This window comes from Coregonus lavaretus (assembly GCF_964263955.1).
Source record: "Coregonus lavaretus genome assembly, chromosome: 8".
Lineage (NCBI taxonomy): Eukaryota > Metazoa > Chordata > Actinopteri > Salmoniformes > Salmonidae > Coregonus > Coregonus lavaretus.
Window position 1 is genome coordinate 39,328,120 of NC_139995.1, and position 13,548 is coordinate 39,341,667.

The 13,548-nt window shown below is 44.9% G+C and overlaps 1 protein-coding gene across 1 annotated transcript in view; it reads right to left on the reverse strand.

The window, feature by feature from the left end:
- Positions 1–1,280: 1,280 nt before the first annotated feature.
- The window catches only part of LOC311133304 (sodium- and chloride-dependent GABA transporter 2-like), a gene marked incomplete at both ends in the record, with an annotated part of 66,794 nt that continues 54,526 nt past the window's right edge, over positions 1,281–13,548 (reverse strand). The window contains 3 exons of the mRNA XM_084166806.1: positions 1,281–1,439; positions 1,698–1,868; positions 2,058–2,158. Coding sequence (XP_084022932.1) covers positions 1,281–1,439; positions 1,698–1,868; positions 2,058–2,158 — 431 coding nt within the window. The remainder of the gene's footprint in view (positions 1,440–1,697; positions 1,869–2,057; positions 2,159–13,548) is intronic.

Consider the following 13,548-nt stretch of genomic DNA (forward strand, 5'->3'; position numbering starts at 1 on the left):
TTCATCCAGAATTGCTGAAATTTGTATGTACACAAAATATCGTCTGATGCGGACTCAAGTGTGAACATGTAAGTTGTGACACATTGTTAGGATGAGTGCAGTCATAAATAATGGAGACAGCTATTATTACTGCACTATACAATTGTAAAAGGTTTAAAGGCCGATTGTCAATGATGATCAACCTTTGGTGATTTTAATATCATCAACAATATTTAGAATGGAAATAACTGATTCAAAGGCTGGTGTTATAAAATGGTTTTATAAAATAATTTTGTAATGTATCATAACAGCGTTACAAAAGAGTATTACAAAATATCTTGATCAGATCAGTTTCAGGATCATTGTAATTGACAGTTTAACAACATCATTTCACACCTTTCCACCTCATATCATGTCTGTCATTTAATATACTAAGTAAATAATTGGGGAGTTATTCTGACAATTATCAATTATCTTTATCTGTCGAATTCAAGGTGCTAATGGTTGGATAATTTATTTGTGTCCTGCAGGGAATTGAATTTAACTTAATGTGCTTCTGGAGTTTCATAAGATGTGGAGTTCCATACATAGAGATCCATAAGACCTTGTCTTTGAGTGATGATATGCTGCTTTTACGCCTTTGGTGAATTCCTGCAAAATTACCCTCCAGAATGACTGTCCTGTTAATTACTGGCTTGACACATCTGAGGAGAATTCTGCCAATGTTTCCTTCAGATGCCCAGAAACTCTACTCAAGTCTACTGCCTTGGCTGCTCAATTCCTGCTGCTTGTCCATTTTCATATGAAGTTCACTCATCAATTTCAGCTTGGTTGCTCAATTCCTGCTATTTTCATTCCTGCTTAACTTATCTAAGTTGCTAATCAACTCTTCCTGTATGTACCTTTAAAACAATGTAGAATAACCTTTAAAACATATCCCCATCATTTTATCGTCATTATCTACATAATAGTCATTTCACATCTTAAAACTATCTGAAAAGATGAATGTATCTGAAAACTCACAGTGCAAATAACATTTATAAAAGCCCTATCGCAAAAATATGGCTACCATCCACCATTAAGGTTAGTCCTATATACAGTATAGGTTGAATAGCTGAGGTAAGAAACACATTACCTCAATACAATATCTGAGATCTGATGAAAGAAAATAAATCATGAATACACATTTTATATTTGCATATATTCCTAAAATATACATTACTTACGTATGGACTGTTTAATTGGGCACTGAACATTTCGTTCAAAAGTACTATACATCATCTTTTCAAATTAGCAAGATGTTATGTGTGCATCTCTAGCTCAACCATGCCACTTCCCTTGTACTCATGATTTGCGGTTGGATTAAGAATGGAATCTGGGTTCAGAGGGCACTGTTCAGGAGTTTGCTGCTTCTGGTTGAGGGCCTTGTTGGGTTCTGGGCGACAGAGCTGTTTTAGGCTCTGTGAAAACAGGTTGTCGATAAAAAAAGAAATCTAATAACATGCATTTCACAGTACTGATCAAAGAAGAGTAATAAATCGAAACAATCTAAATTACATCTGTGATATTGCAAAATGTACGTTTTTGGTAAGCCCAAAGTCATTACTGAAGTATAAATCCCTACTTTTATGGTTCTACGTTATAATCAGTTTACCAAGCAATGTATGCCGTGGGCACAGGAAGATGGCATCTCCTCGCCACTTTCTCAGTAGTCTTACCTGCCAGACTGTCAATTTGGACCGATAGACCTTCCAGATCATCCACAGAGGCACCAGAGCCACACAGGCAAGCCCCAGGAACCACCCCAATGCATACGCCCAGTCAGGGTACACATAGGTTTTGTTGAACTTTAGGGGCTTGTACTGTACCAAGGAAAAGATGAAGGTACCCTGAAGACAAACAAATAATAACATAGGCATGTCATTCTATCATGAATTGTTATGGATTTGTATTGTTTCTTGGGCATGTTGCATGAGATAATATCATTCATATTAAAACCATAATATTATAGTTGATGTTTTTTATGTATATTTTCCTTGAAGAAAGATTTTTGACAAAACAGCAAGCCAACCACTCACCAAACAGACTGTAGGGGTAACATAAAGCCAACAGTACTTCATCACTGGCCAGGGACGATACCCAATCATATCTTCTATGTTGTCATAGAGACGATCTGCTCCTGTAAATAAAAAGTATAACACAGAGTTTGGGTCTACTTTGTTTACACTTCAACAAATTCAGGAAATGTATTTATATGAGTTTCAATGAGTATCAGTCTGTGAATTCTTAAATTCTTTCTCTGAATTTGCTCAGAGTGAAGCTTTTAAAAGATTTAATTTGAAACACAAGTATTTTATGACCAACCAAGGGTTCAGCTAGGTTGATTGGTAAGGACATATAGGGGAGATATATCATGTTCAGGCAAACTTATGGATGGCTTCTCCATAATGAAGTATCATATCAATTATATTCCCATCATAAATCAAAGGTATCTGACCCTGAGAAGAAAAAAACGCATCTAGTCAGCATCCAGGGGGTTATAACACCTTTTGACAGGATTGCAGCACATCTGACATGGCTTTTGACATCATTTCTGGATACGTTCCTACCTGCTGCATTGGGTGTGTCAGGAAAGGCTGGGGGCCGTATGTATTAAGATTCTCAGACTAGGAGTGCTGATTTAGGATCCGTTTTGCCTTTTAGATCAAAATGAAAAAGATTACATGAACAGGGGGGACCTGATCCTAGTGCAGCACTCAAACACTGAGACACTTAATACATACGGCCCAAGATGTCAACGTACAGTCCGGAGGTCAGGAGACATACAGTGGCTTGCGAAAGTATTCACCCCCTTGGCATTTTTCCTATTTTGTTGCCTTACAACCTGGAATTAAAATTGATTTTTGGGGGGTTTGTATTATTTGATTTACACAACATGCCTACCACTTTGACGATGCAAAATATTTTTTGGTGTGAAACAAACAAGAAATTAGAAAAAAAAAAAAAAAACTTGAGCGTGCATAACTATTCAATACTTTGTAGAGCCACCTTTTGCAGCAATTACAGCTGCAAGTCTCTTGGGGTATCTCTATATAAGCTTGGCACATGTAGCCACTGGGATTTTTGCCCATTCTTCAAGGCAAAACTGCTCCAGCTCCTTCAAGTTGGATGGGTTCTGCTGGTGGACAGCAATCTTTAAGTCATACCACAGATTCTCAATTGGATTGAGGTCTGGGCTTTGACTAGGCCATTCCAAGACATTTAAATGTTTCCCCTTAAACCACTCGAGTGTTGCTTTAGCAGTATGCTTAGGGTCATTGTCCTGCTGGAAGGTGAACCTCCGTCCCAGTCTCAAATCTCTGGAAGACTGAAACAGGTCTCCCTCAACAATTTCCCTGTAGTTAGTGCCATCCATCATTCCTTCAATTCTGACCAGTTTCCCAGTCCCTGCCGATGGAAAAACATCCCCACAGCATGATGCTGCCACCACCATGCTTCACTGTGGGGATGGTGTTCTCGGGGTGATGATAGGTGTTGGATTTGCGCCAGACATAGCGTTTTCCTTGATGGCCAAAAAGCTCAATTTTCGTCTCATCTGACCAAAATACCTTCTTCCATATGTTTGGGGAGTCTCCCACATGCCTTTTGGTGAACACCAAACGTGTTTGCTTATTTTTTTCTTTAAGCAATGGCTTTTTTCTGGCCACTCTTCCATAAAGCCCAGCTCTGTGCAGTGTACGGCTTAAAGTGGTCCTATGGACAGATCCTCCAATCTCCGCTGTGGAGCTTTATAGCTCCATCAGGGTTGTCTTTGGTCTCTTTGTTGCCTCTCTGATTAATGCCCTCCTTGCCTGGTCCGTGAGTTTTGGTGGGCGGCCCTCTCTTGGCAGGTTTGTTGTGGTGCCATATTCTTTCAATTTTTTAATAATGGATTTAATGGTGCTCCGTTTGATGTTCAAAGTTTCTGATCTTTTTTTATAACCCAACCCTGATCTGTATGTCTCCACAACTTTGTCCCTGACCTGTTTGGAGAGCTCCTTGGTATTCATGGTGCCACTTGCTTGGTGGTGCGCCTTGCTTAGTGGTGTTGCAGACTCTGGGGCCTTTCACAACAGGTGTATATATACTGAGATCATGTGACACTTAGATTGCACACAGGTGGACTTTATTTTACTAATTATGTGACTTCTGAAGGTAATTGGTTGCACCAGATCTTATTTAGGGGCTTCATAGCAAAGGGGGTGAATACATATGCACGCACCACTTTTCCTTTATTTATTTTAAACAAGTAATTTTTTTCATTTCACTTCACCAATTTGGACTATTTTGTGTATGTCCATTACATGAAATCCAAATAAAAATCCATTTAAATTACAGGTTGTAATGCAACAAAATAAGAAAAACGGCAAGGGGGATGAATACTTTTGCAAGGCATTGTATTAGATTCATCCTCGGGTGTTGCTGTCTCCTTCCTTCTCATTAGAAGACTTCTAGGATCTATTTACCCTAACACGCACCTCATTCTGTAAGGGATCGGGGGTTGGCTGGGTCTAGACAGAGTCTGACACTTCCCCGATCTACAGAGAGGGGGAGTCATCAGACTCGATCTGGTTCACCTGAGTTCTGAGCACACCTGTCCGTAATTAGGGTAGGATATAAGGTGTGCTCAGAGGTTCAGTCGGTGCGAGGTATTGTTCCTTTGTGACTTGCTAAGCGTTTTGTTCCGAGAGAGAGAGAGAGAGAGAGAGAGAGAGAGAGAGAGAGAGAGAGAGAGAGAGAGAGAGAGAGAGAGAGAGAGAGAGAGAGAGAGAGAGAGAGAGAGAGAGAGAGAGAGAGAGAGAGAGAGAGAGAGAGAGAGAGAGAGAGAGAGAGTTTGTTGTTTTGATTAACCGTGTATCCGACCTGTGCCTTGTTTGACTCCCCGAATTGCTTAATCCTCTGCTTGTCTACCCCAGTGATTACCGTGCTCTGATCCTGTGCCTGTGCCCTCGACTACGACTAAGCCCGCTCCTTTGGTACCTCTGCCTGTCTATGCCTTGCCCGGTTTTGACCACAGCCCGCCCGACCACGATTAAGCTATACCCTTGTCTGTACTCTAATAAAGCATCGCTATTCTGCGATTGGATCTTACCACTCTGTCCGAGTATTCATTACAGAATACCTCGCCATTACCATGGATCCAGCGGAATTACAGAGGCGATGGGAGATACAGGAGAAACGGATGGATGAACTCCTACAGCTACTCCACGCTGGTGCGGCTGAAGGCACCACACCGAGCACGGTCAGTCCTCGTCATGCACCTCCGATTTCTCTACCTACAAGGTACGATGGGGAACCTGGCAAATGTCAGGGGTTTCTACTCCAGATGTCCCTGTATCTGTCATATAATCGTACTATGTTTTCCGATGACCGTAGCAGGGTGGATTTCATGATTTCTCTGCTAACGGGAAGAGCACTGGATTGGGCTACTGCGCTTTGGGCAGCTGAGGTCCCCGAGCTGAATGCGGAAGTTCAGTTCAAGAGACTGTTTCAAGAGGTGTTCAACCACCCAGTATCTGGGCGTAGTGTGGGAGACCAACTGTGCGAACTTCAGCAGGGCCGTCGCACAGTAGCCGACTACGCTTTAGAGTTCCGTACTATAGCAGCCGGTAGCGGATGGAGCGAGACTGCTTTGCTCACAGTTTTCCGAAGAGGGCTGCGCAAAGACGTACAGACTGAGTTGGCTTGTCGAGGAGATATCACTGCGCTACATGAGTTTATCAAAATAGCCATCGCTATTGATAATCTTATAGTGCAACACAAGGCATCCACTGTTCGGGAGCCCTCGATCACTGGTCCTATGCAATCGACAGAGCGGAGGAGAGAATCTGAGGAGGAACCTATGCAACTGGGACGGTCACCTCTACAAGGGTCGGTGAGACAACAACGTCGGCAAGACGGACTATGCCTGTATTGTGGTCAGTCGGGTCATTTCGTTCGTCAAGGTCCGGTACGACCTAACCATACCCCAGGATATCGCCTCGGAACTGCCAAACCGGTGAGTGAGACTCCCGTTTTGAACATTACATCTAGACAAATGTATGTACCGGTTACCTTATCTGTCGGAGAGAAAGTGCGCAGGTTGGAAGGACTTATTGATTCCGGAGCGGCGGCCAGCTTTCTGGATATGGGTCTTGCTGAGGAGTTGGGGGTTCAACTTATCCCAATTCAACCTCCCCTGCGAGTCAACGCGCTAGACGGTGAGCCCATGGGCACTGGGTTCATTACGCACCGTACCGGGGAGATCAAGTTACAAGTGGGCTCTCTGCACCATGAGAACATCATTCTGTTCGTCATCTCCGCTCCACGGGAGCCGCTAGTCCTCGGCCACCCCTGGCTCGTTACCCATGATCCGGTCATCTCCTGGAAATCTGGCGATATCACGGCTTGGAGTGAGGTATGTAGGGCTGAGTGCCTCATTTTACCTTGCAAAACGTCTACTGTGGAGGATGCGAAGGGTGCGGTGTCTACTGTTGTTCCTACAGAGTACCAGGATTGCGCGCCGGTGTTCTCCAAGGAGAGGGCTACCGTGTTACCACCGCATCGGGCCTGGGATTGTGCAATTGATCTGCTATCCGGGGCTACACCTCCTCGCGGACGAATCTACCCTTTGTCACAGCCGGAACGGGAATCAATGAGCAAGTATATTGACGAGGCACTTCAGCAAGGGGCCATTCGCCCATCTACGTCTCCAGCGGCATCCAGTTTTTTCTTTGTTAAGAAAAAGGATGGCGGACTGCGTCCTTGTATAGACTATCGAGGTTTGAACGATATCACCATTAAAAATCGTTACCCCCTTCCTTTGATTCCAGCAGCCCTCGAGCAGGTGGGGCAGGCCTCCATCTACAGTAAACTGGACCTCAGGAGTGCGTACAATCTGGTGCGCATTAGAGAGGGGGATGAATGGAAGACCGCCTTCATCACCCATCGAGGACATTATGAATATTGTGTCATGCCCTATGGACTTACTAACGCGCCCTCGGTGTTCCAGGCGTACATGAATGACATTTTTAGGGACTTGATTGATCGTTTCATCATAGTGTACATTGATGACATCCTAATTTACTCTAACTCTCTGAGTGAACATGTGTCCCATGTACGACAGGTTCTGGACCGACTCCGCCAACACTCTCTGTTCGTGAAGGCCGAGGAGAGTGAGTTCCATGTCACGACGATTTCCTTCCTTGGGGCCATACTCACTCCCGACGGGATAAGACTGGATGAATCCAAGGTACAAGCTGTACGAGACTGGCCTCAACCCCAGACGGTGAAAGAGCTTCAGAGATTCTTGGGGTTTGCCAATTACTATAGACGGTTCGTGCGTAATTTCAGCACCACCGCTGCTCCGCTGTCGGCGATGACCAGCCACAAGGGGCGTCGTCTGAAATGGACGGAGGGGGCAGTGCAGGCTTTTGAGACATTGAAACAACGATTTACCACTGTCCCCATTTTATGTCAGCCGGATCCTACCTTGCCGTTCATCGTGGAGGTGGACGCCTCGGAGGTTGGAGTTGGAGCCGTGCTATCCCAGCGCCAAGGTGAGCCTCCCAAATCACGACCCTGTGCTTTTTTTTCGAAGAAGCTGAATCTGGCCGAGCAGAACTACGACGTGGGAAATCGTGAATTACTGGCGGTGAAGTTAGCGCTGGAGGAGTGGAGACATTGGCTGGAGGGAGCAGCTCATCCGTTCCAAGTGCTTACGGACCACCGCAATCTGGAGTATCTTCACAGTGCTAAACGACTGAACTCCCGACAGGCAAGGTGGTCTTTGTTCTTCAACCGTTTTCAATTCACTGTCTCTTATATTCCCGGGTCCAAGAATTGTAAGGCGGACGCGCTTTCCCGACGGTTCGAGCGCGCGGACAGACCGGTTGAACCAGAACCTATCCTCCCCATGAGTTGCCGTGCTGGTCCTGTGAGGTGGGCTATCGATGACACGATTCAGGAGAGCCTACAAGCGGAACCAGCCCCTCCAGAAACCTCGGTGTCGAAGGTGTTTGTACCAGCTCCGCTTCGACCTCAACTGATGGAATGGTGCCACACGTCGCTAGGATCTGGTCATCCCGGAATCACTCGAACTATCCGACTCATCAGTCGAAAATACTGGTGGGATTCCCTCACAGATGACGTCCGAGACTACGTATTATCCTGCCCAGTATGTGCTCAGTCCAAGGCGCCTCGAGCACTACCGGAGGGTAAGCTGATGCCATTGCCAACTCCTCAACGACCCTGGTCGCACATTGCGATGGACTTTGTTACCGACCTACCAGAATCAGAGGGCCATACTGTAATTCTCGTGGTCATCGATCGATTCTCAAAGATGTGTCGGTTAGTACCCATGACCCGTTTACCTAACGCCACTCAGATGGCGGAGACTATATTTAACCAGGTGTTCCGGCAGTTTGGTGTTCCAGAGGATATTGTTTCCGACCGGGGACCCCAGTTCGTATCCCGGGTTTGGAAGGCCTTCTGCGAACGCTTGGGCATTTCGGTGAGCCTCACCTCCGGATATCATCCCCAGGCCAATGGGCAGACAGAACGGCTCAACCAGGAAATTGGGAAGTATCTACGGCAACAATGTTCGCGGCAGCCGCAAGAGTGGAGCCGATTCCTGCCTTGGGTAGAGTATGCTCAGAACTCACTCATTCACACCTCCCTACGTCTAACGCCCTTTCAGTGTGTTCTAGGGTATCAACCACCCCTGTTCCCGTGGGATACCGCACCCGGGATGGTACCGGCGGTGGACGAGTGGTTCCGTCGGAGTGCGCAGGTCTGGGAGACGGCCCATCAACATCTCAGTCAAGCCTCACAGCAGCAAAAGACCTATGCCGACCGACGCCGGAGACCTACTCCCACTTATCAAACCGGGCAACGAGTGTGGCTGTCTACCCGAGACCTGCGGTTCCGACGGAGCTGCAAGAAGCTCCAACCCAGGTACATTGGTCCCTTCAAAGTACAGAGACGTATTAACCCTGTCACCTACCGTCTGTTACTCCCTCGACAATACAGGATAAACCCAACGTTCCACGTCTCCCTGTTGAAACCTGTCCATTATAGCCCGATGTATCCACCCATCGCTCAACAACCTACTACACCACCTTTGGAGGATGAACAGGACACCACCTATACAGTCCACGAGATACTGGAGTCAAGACGGAGACGAGGGGGCATCGAATATCTCGTGGACTGGGAGGAATATGGACCGGAGGAACGGTCCTGGGTTCCTGCTAAGGACATACTAGACCCCGCTCTCAAGGCCACTTTCCACGCTGAACACCCAGATCATCCCGGACCCCGACCCAGAGGAAGACCACCCGGTAGAGGTAGAAGGCCGTCAGGAGCCGGCCCTGGGGAGGGGGATACTGTAAGGGATCGGGGGTTGGCTGGGTCTAGACAGAGTCTGACACTTCCCCGATCTACAGAGAGGGGGAGTCATCAGACTCGATCTGGTTCACCTGAGTTCTGAGCACACCTGTCCGTAATTAGGGTAGGATATAAGGTGTGCTCAGAGGTTCAGTCGGTGCGAGGTATTGTTCCTTTGTGACTTGCTAAGCGTTTTGTTCCGAGAGAGAGAGAGAGAGTTTGTTGCTTTGATTAACCGTGTATCCGACCTGTGCCTTGTTTGACTCCCCGAATTGCTTAATCCTCTGCTTGTCTACCCCAGTGATTACCGTGCTCTGATCCTGTGCCTGTGCCCTCGACTACGACTAAGCCCGCTCCTTTGGTACCTCTGCCTGTCTATGCCTTGCCCGGTTTTGACCACAGCCCGCCCGACCACGATTAAGCTATACCCTTGTCTGTACTCTAATAAAGCATCGCTATTCTGCGATTGGATCTTACCACTCTGTCCGAGTATTCATTACACATTCCTACAGGAACACTTTGTAGCACCAGCATACCTGTATTTATTACCATGCCACTGGGTTAGAACCTTCATGAATCTTTACCACAGTTCTCATTTACCAGCTATCCATGTGAACAAGGCCTCATAACATGTAGCTTCACTTGATATTAATGTTAATTGTATAACATTAGGCGCACACTGGGGGTGGTTTATTTTTCTGACAGCACAGTTGCCTGCCATCTTTGTAAATTCCCCCCAGAGACGTACAGTACACGGTCTGGCTGTGACCACACTGAAACACAATACTTCCCATGTCAGTAGACTGCCTTCAATGTTTCAAATGGAGTGAAAGATTACTATCTGGAGTCAGTCTGAGGGCAAAGTTAGTAAATAAATGTTATCTAAATAACACCATTAACTCTCTGAAAGATAAACTTTGATTGATTATACTAAAACAATTAACAAGATCGTTTCATGACCTACACTCCCATAGCCGAAGGGAGAGGGGCTATCCATGTTTCACAACCAATGACAGTTTATTTCCATAAAGCAATAAGCATTTGCAAAGTTAGTCAAACTGCCACAATTTGCAATAGCATGCCATGACTTAAATTGTTATATTTATCTTAAAAGTATTATCTTATAAAAGCGTTCAAGATTACATAATAAACATCATCACTCTGCACGTGGTGAAATGGACCCTTATGAAACCTTATGGTAAACTCATGTGGATCTAGAGCAGGGGTGTCAAACGTACGGCCCGCGGGCCGGATCAGGCCTGCAAACGGGTTTAATCCGGCCCGCGAGATGATTTCGAAAAAAAAAAAAAGATAAAAAAAACTTTTTTTTTTTTGTAAAGTATAAAAATGCGCTGCAATTTTTCTATAAAATAAACTGCTGTTCCAATTGCGTCCACTGGATGGCGCAATAGCAATTGTGTTAAGCAAGCAAACTGTTTATACCGGGGCAGAGCAAGTAGGTCAAGCACGTGCAGCCAATGAGCTACTTTGTTTTGCCCGCAATATTTATTATGGCTTCTACTTTTAACATTATGTGCTTTGGCACCCTCATTGCCCCAATATGTCTCTGTCAAAAAAGAGAAAAGTGGACGCAGAGTGCAGAGTGTTCCAAGAAAAATTGTCATCCTATTTATTCACGGAATTGAATGGGAAAGCTGTATGTTTGGTGTGTTCAGAGCATGTTGCAGTGCTGAAAGAATATAACCTTCGTCGCCACTATGTGAGTCTTCATGCCGACAAATATGACAACTTTCAAGGACAGCGGAGATGAGAGAAGGTGAATGAACTGTTGGCGGGTCTGAAGAAACAGCAGTCTGTGTTTTTTCTCACAGCCGAGACATCAGTGACGCTGCAGTGAAAGCTAGCTACCTCATTGCTAATGAAATCGCAGTGGCTTCAAAACCATTTAGTGAGGGTGAATTTGTAAAAACATGCATGATGAAGGCAGCGGAGATTGTGTGCCCTGAAAAGCGGCAGGCTTTTGCAAATATCAGCCTGACAAGAAACGCAGTTGCAGACAGGATTTCCGATCTTTCAGTGGATTTGGACAGCCAGTTGAAGCAAAAAGTAAAGTCATTTATTGCGTTTTCGGTTGCAATTGATGAAAGCACGGACATTACAGATGTTGCACAACTGGCCATTTTCATCCGCGGAGTTGATGACACATTGACCGTCACCGAGGAGTTCGTGGAGTTGGTGCCGATGACAGATACAACGACAGCAGCTGATATTTTTACCGCACTCGTCGGCGCGCTGGACAGGGTCGGAGTGGACTGGTCCCGCGCTGTCAGCCTGGCTACAGATGGTGCGCCCACAATGATCGGGAAAAAAGCAGGCGTTGTGACAAAGTTCAGAGAGAAAGTGCAATCTGCAAATGGAGGACGTGATTTTTTGACTTTTCACTGTATTTTGCACCAGGAGGCTTTGTGTTGCAAGTCATTAAAGATGGATAACGTCATGAAGGTGGTCATCCAAACTGTTAATTTAATCCGATCCAGAAGCCTGAATCACTGTCAGTTTGACAGCCTTCTCAGAGAGAAAGACCACATCTATGGCCTGCCATACCACACTGAGGTAAGATGGTTAAGCCGAGGTGCTGTGCTGAGGCGTTTCTTTTTATTTACGAGAAGAAATTGAACAGTTCATGGAAGAAAAGGGCAAACCAGTGTTAGAATTTCATTCCGCAGAATGGATGCAGGACCTTGCATTTATGGTGGATGTTACAGAGCACCTGAATAACTTGAACAAACAGCTGCAAGGGCGCAACAAAGTTGTCACGCAGTATTATGACAGCATACGTTCTTTCAAGTTGAAGCTGTCATTGTGGGAGACGCAACTTGCCGGTGGTGATGCAGCTCACTTCCCCTGTCTGACAAATGTGTGCGCGACCCAACATGTGGCAGACATGAAGCGGTTCAAAGATAAAATAACGGGACTGTTACGGGAGTTTGAGCAACGCTTTCAGATTTATGTTTATATGTTTTTATGTTGATGTGCTATTGTTTTTAATTGATTTTATTTGTATATTTAACCTATTCTTGACTCTGTGGTTCTTGCACTTGTTTGGGGAACAGGATTTCATTATTTTTATCTACATTTCTGCCTGAGAAATGACACCCTGATATAGTTCTGTGATCTGTGATATACTTCTGTGAATCACTGAGGCATTGTGTGTTTGTGTGTTCTTTGTCCTCAGAACTTTCAAATAACTTGAGGTGTTTTATGATTAATAGTGATGTTGTGCTTTTGGACACTGTCCTCAGGCTCCAGCTTTATGTTTATTTGTTTTTATGTTGATGTGCTATTGTTTTTAATTGATTTTACCTTATTTGTATATTTAACCTATTCTTGACTCTGTGGTTCTAGCACTTGTTTGGGGAACAGGATTTCATTATTTTTATCTACATTTCTGCCTGAGAAATGACACCCTGATATAGTTCTGTGATCTGTGAAACAGTTCTGTTAATCACTGAGGCATTGTGTGTTTGTGTGTTCTTTTTCTTTAGAATTTTCAAATAAACTTGACGTGTTTTATGATTAATAGTGATGTTGTGCTTGTACTATTTTGGACACACTGTCCTCAGGCTCCAGCTTTATGTTGTATGTTGATCGTATTAAAACAAAGAAAACAATCTGAAGTTGTTGTTTTTAAGTTATATATACCATGATTTTTCCGGTCCGGCCCACTTGGGAATAGATTTTCCTCCATGTGGCCCCTGAGCTAAAATGAGTTTGACACCCCTGATCTAGAGGTTTTCTTGTGCGTTTGCGCTTATTTAGTCTGTCAATGGTAAAGGCTTTTCTGTTTTGCAATCAAAGACAAAGTAGCTGTGACAGCAGACATCCTTTTTCAAGAGACCCTGATGCCCATCAAGCTTATATCCTCAATGGGGAAAGTCTAAAAAAGTATTATACACAGCTGACAAACGTGCTGGACAGAACAAAGGTGTCTTGCTAAAGAGCACATAAAGATTAAACCTAAGTGGAGAGAATGTCTAGAATTTTACTGACTAAGGACTAAGAGGGTGAAATCAAGAGGACATACAGTGGGGAGAACAAGTATTTGATACACTTCCGATTTTGCAGGTTTTCCTACTTACAAAGCATGTAGAGGTCTGTAATTTTTATCATATGTACACTTCAACTGTGAGAGACGGAATCTAAAAC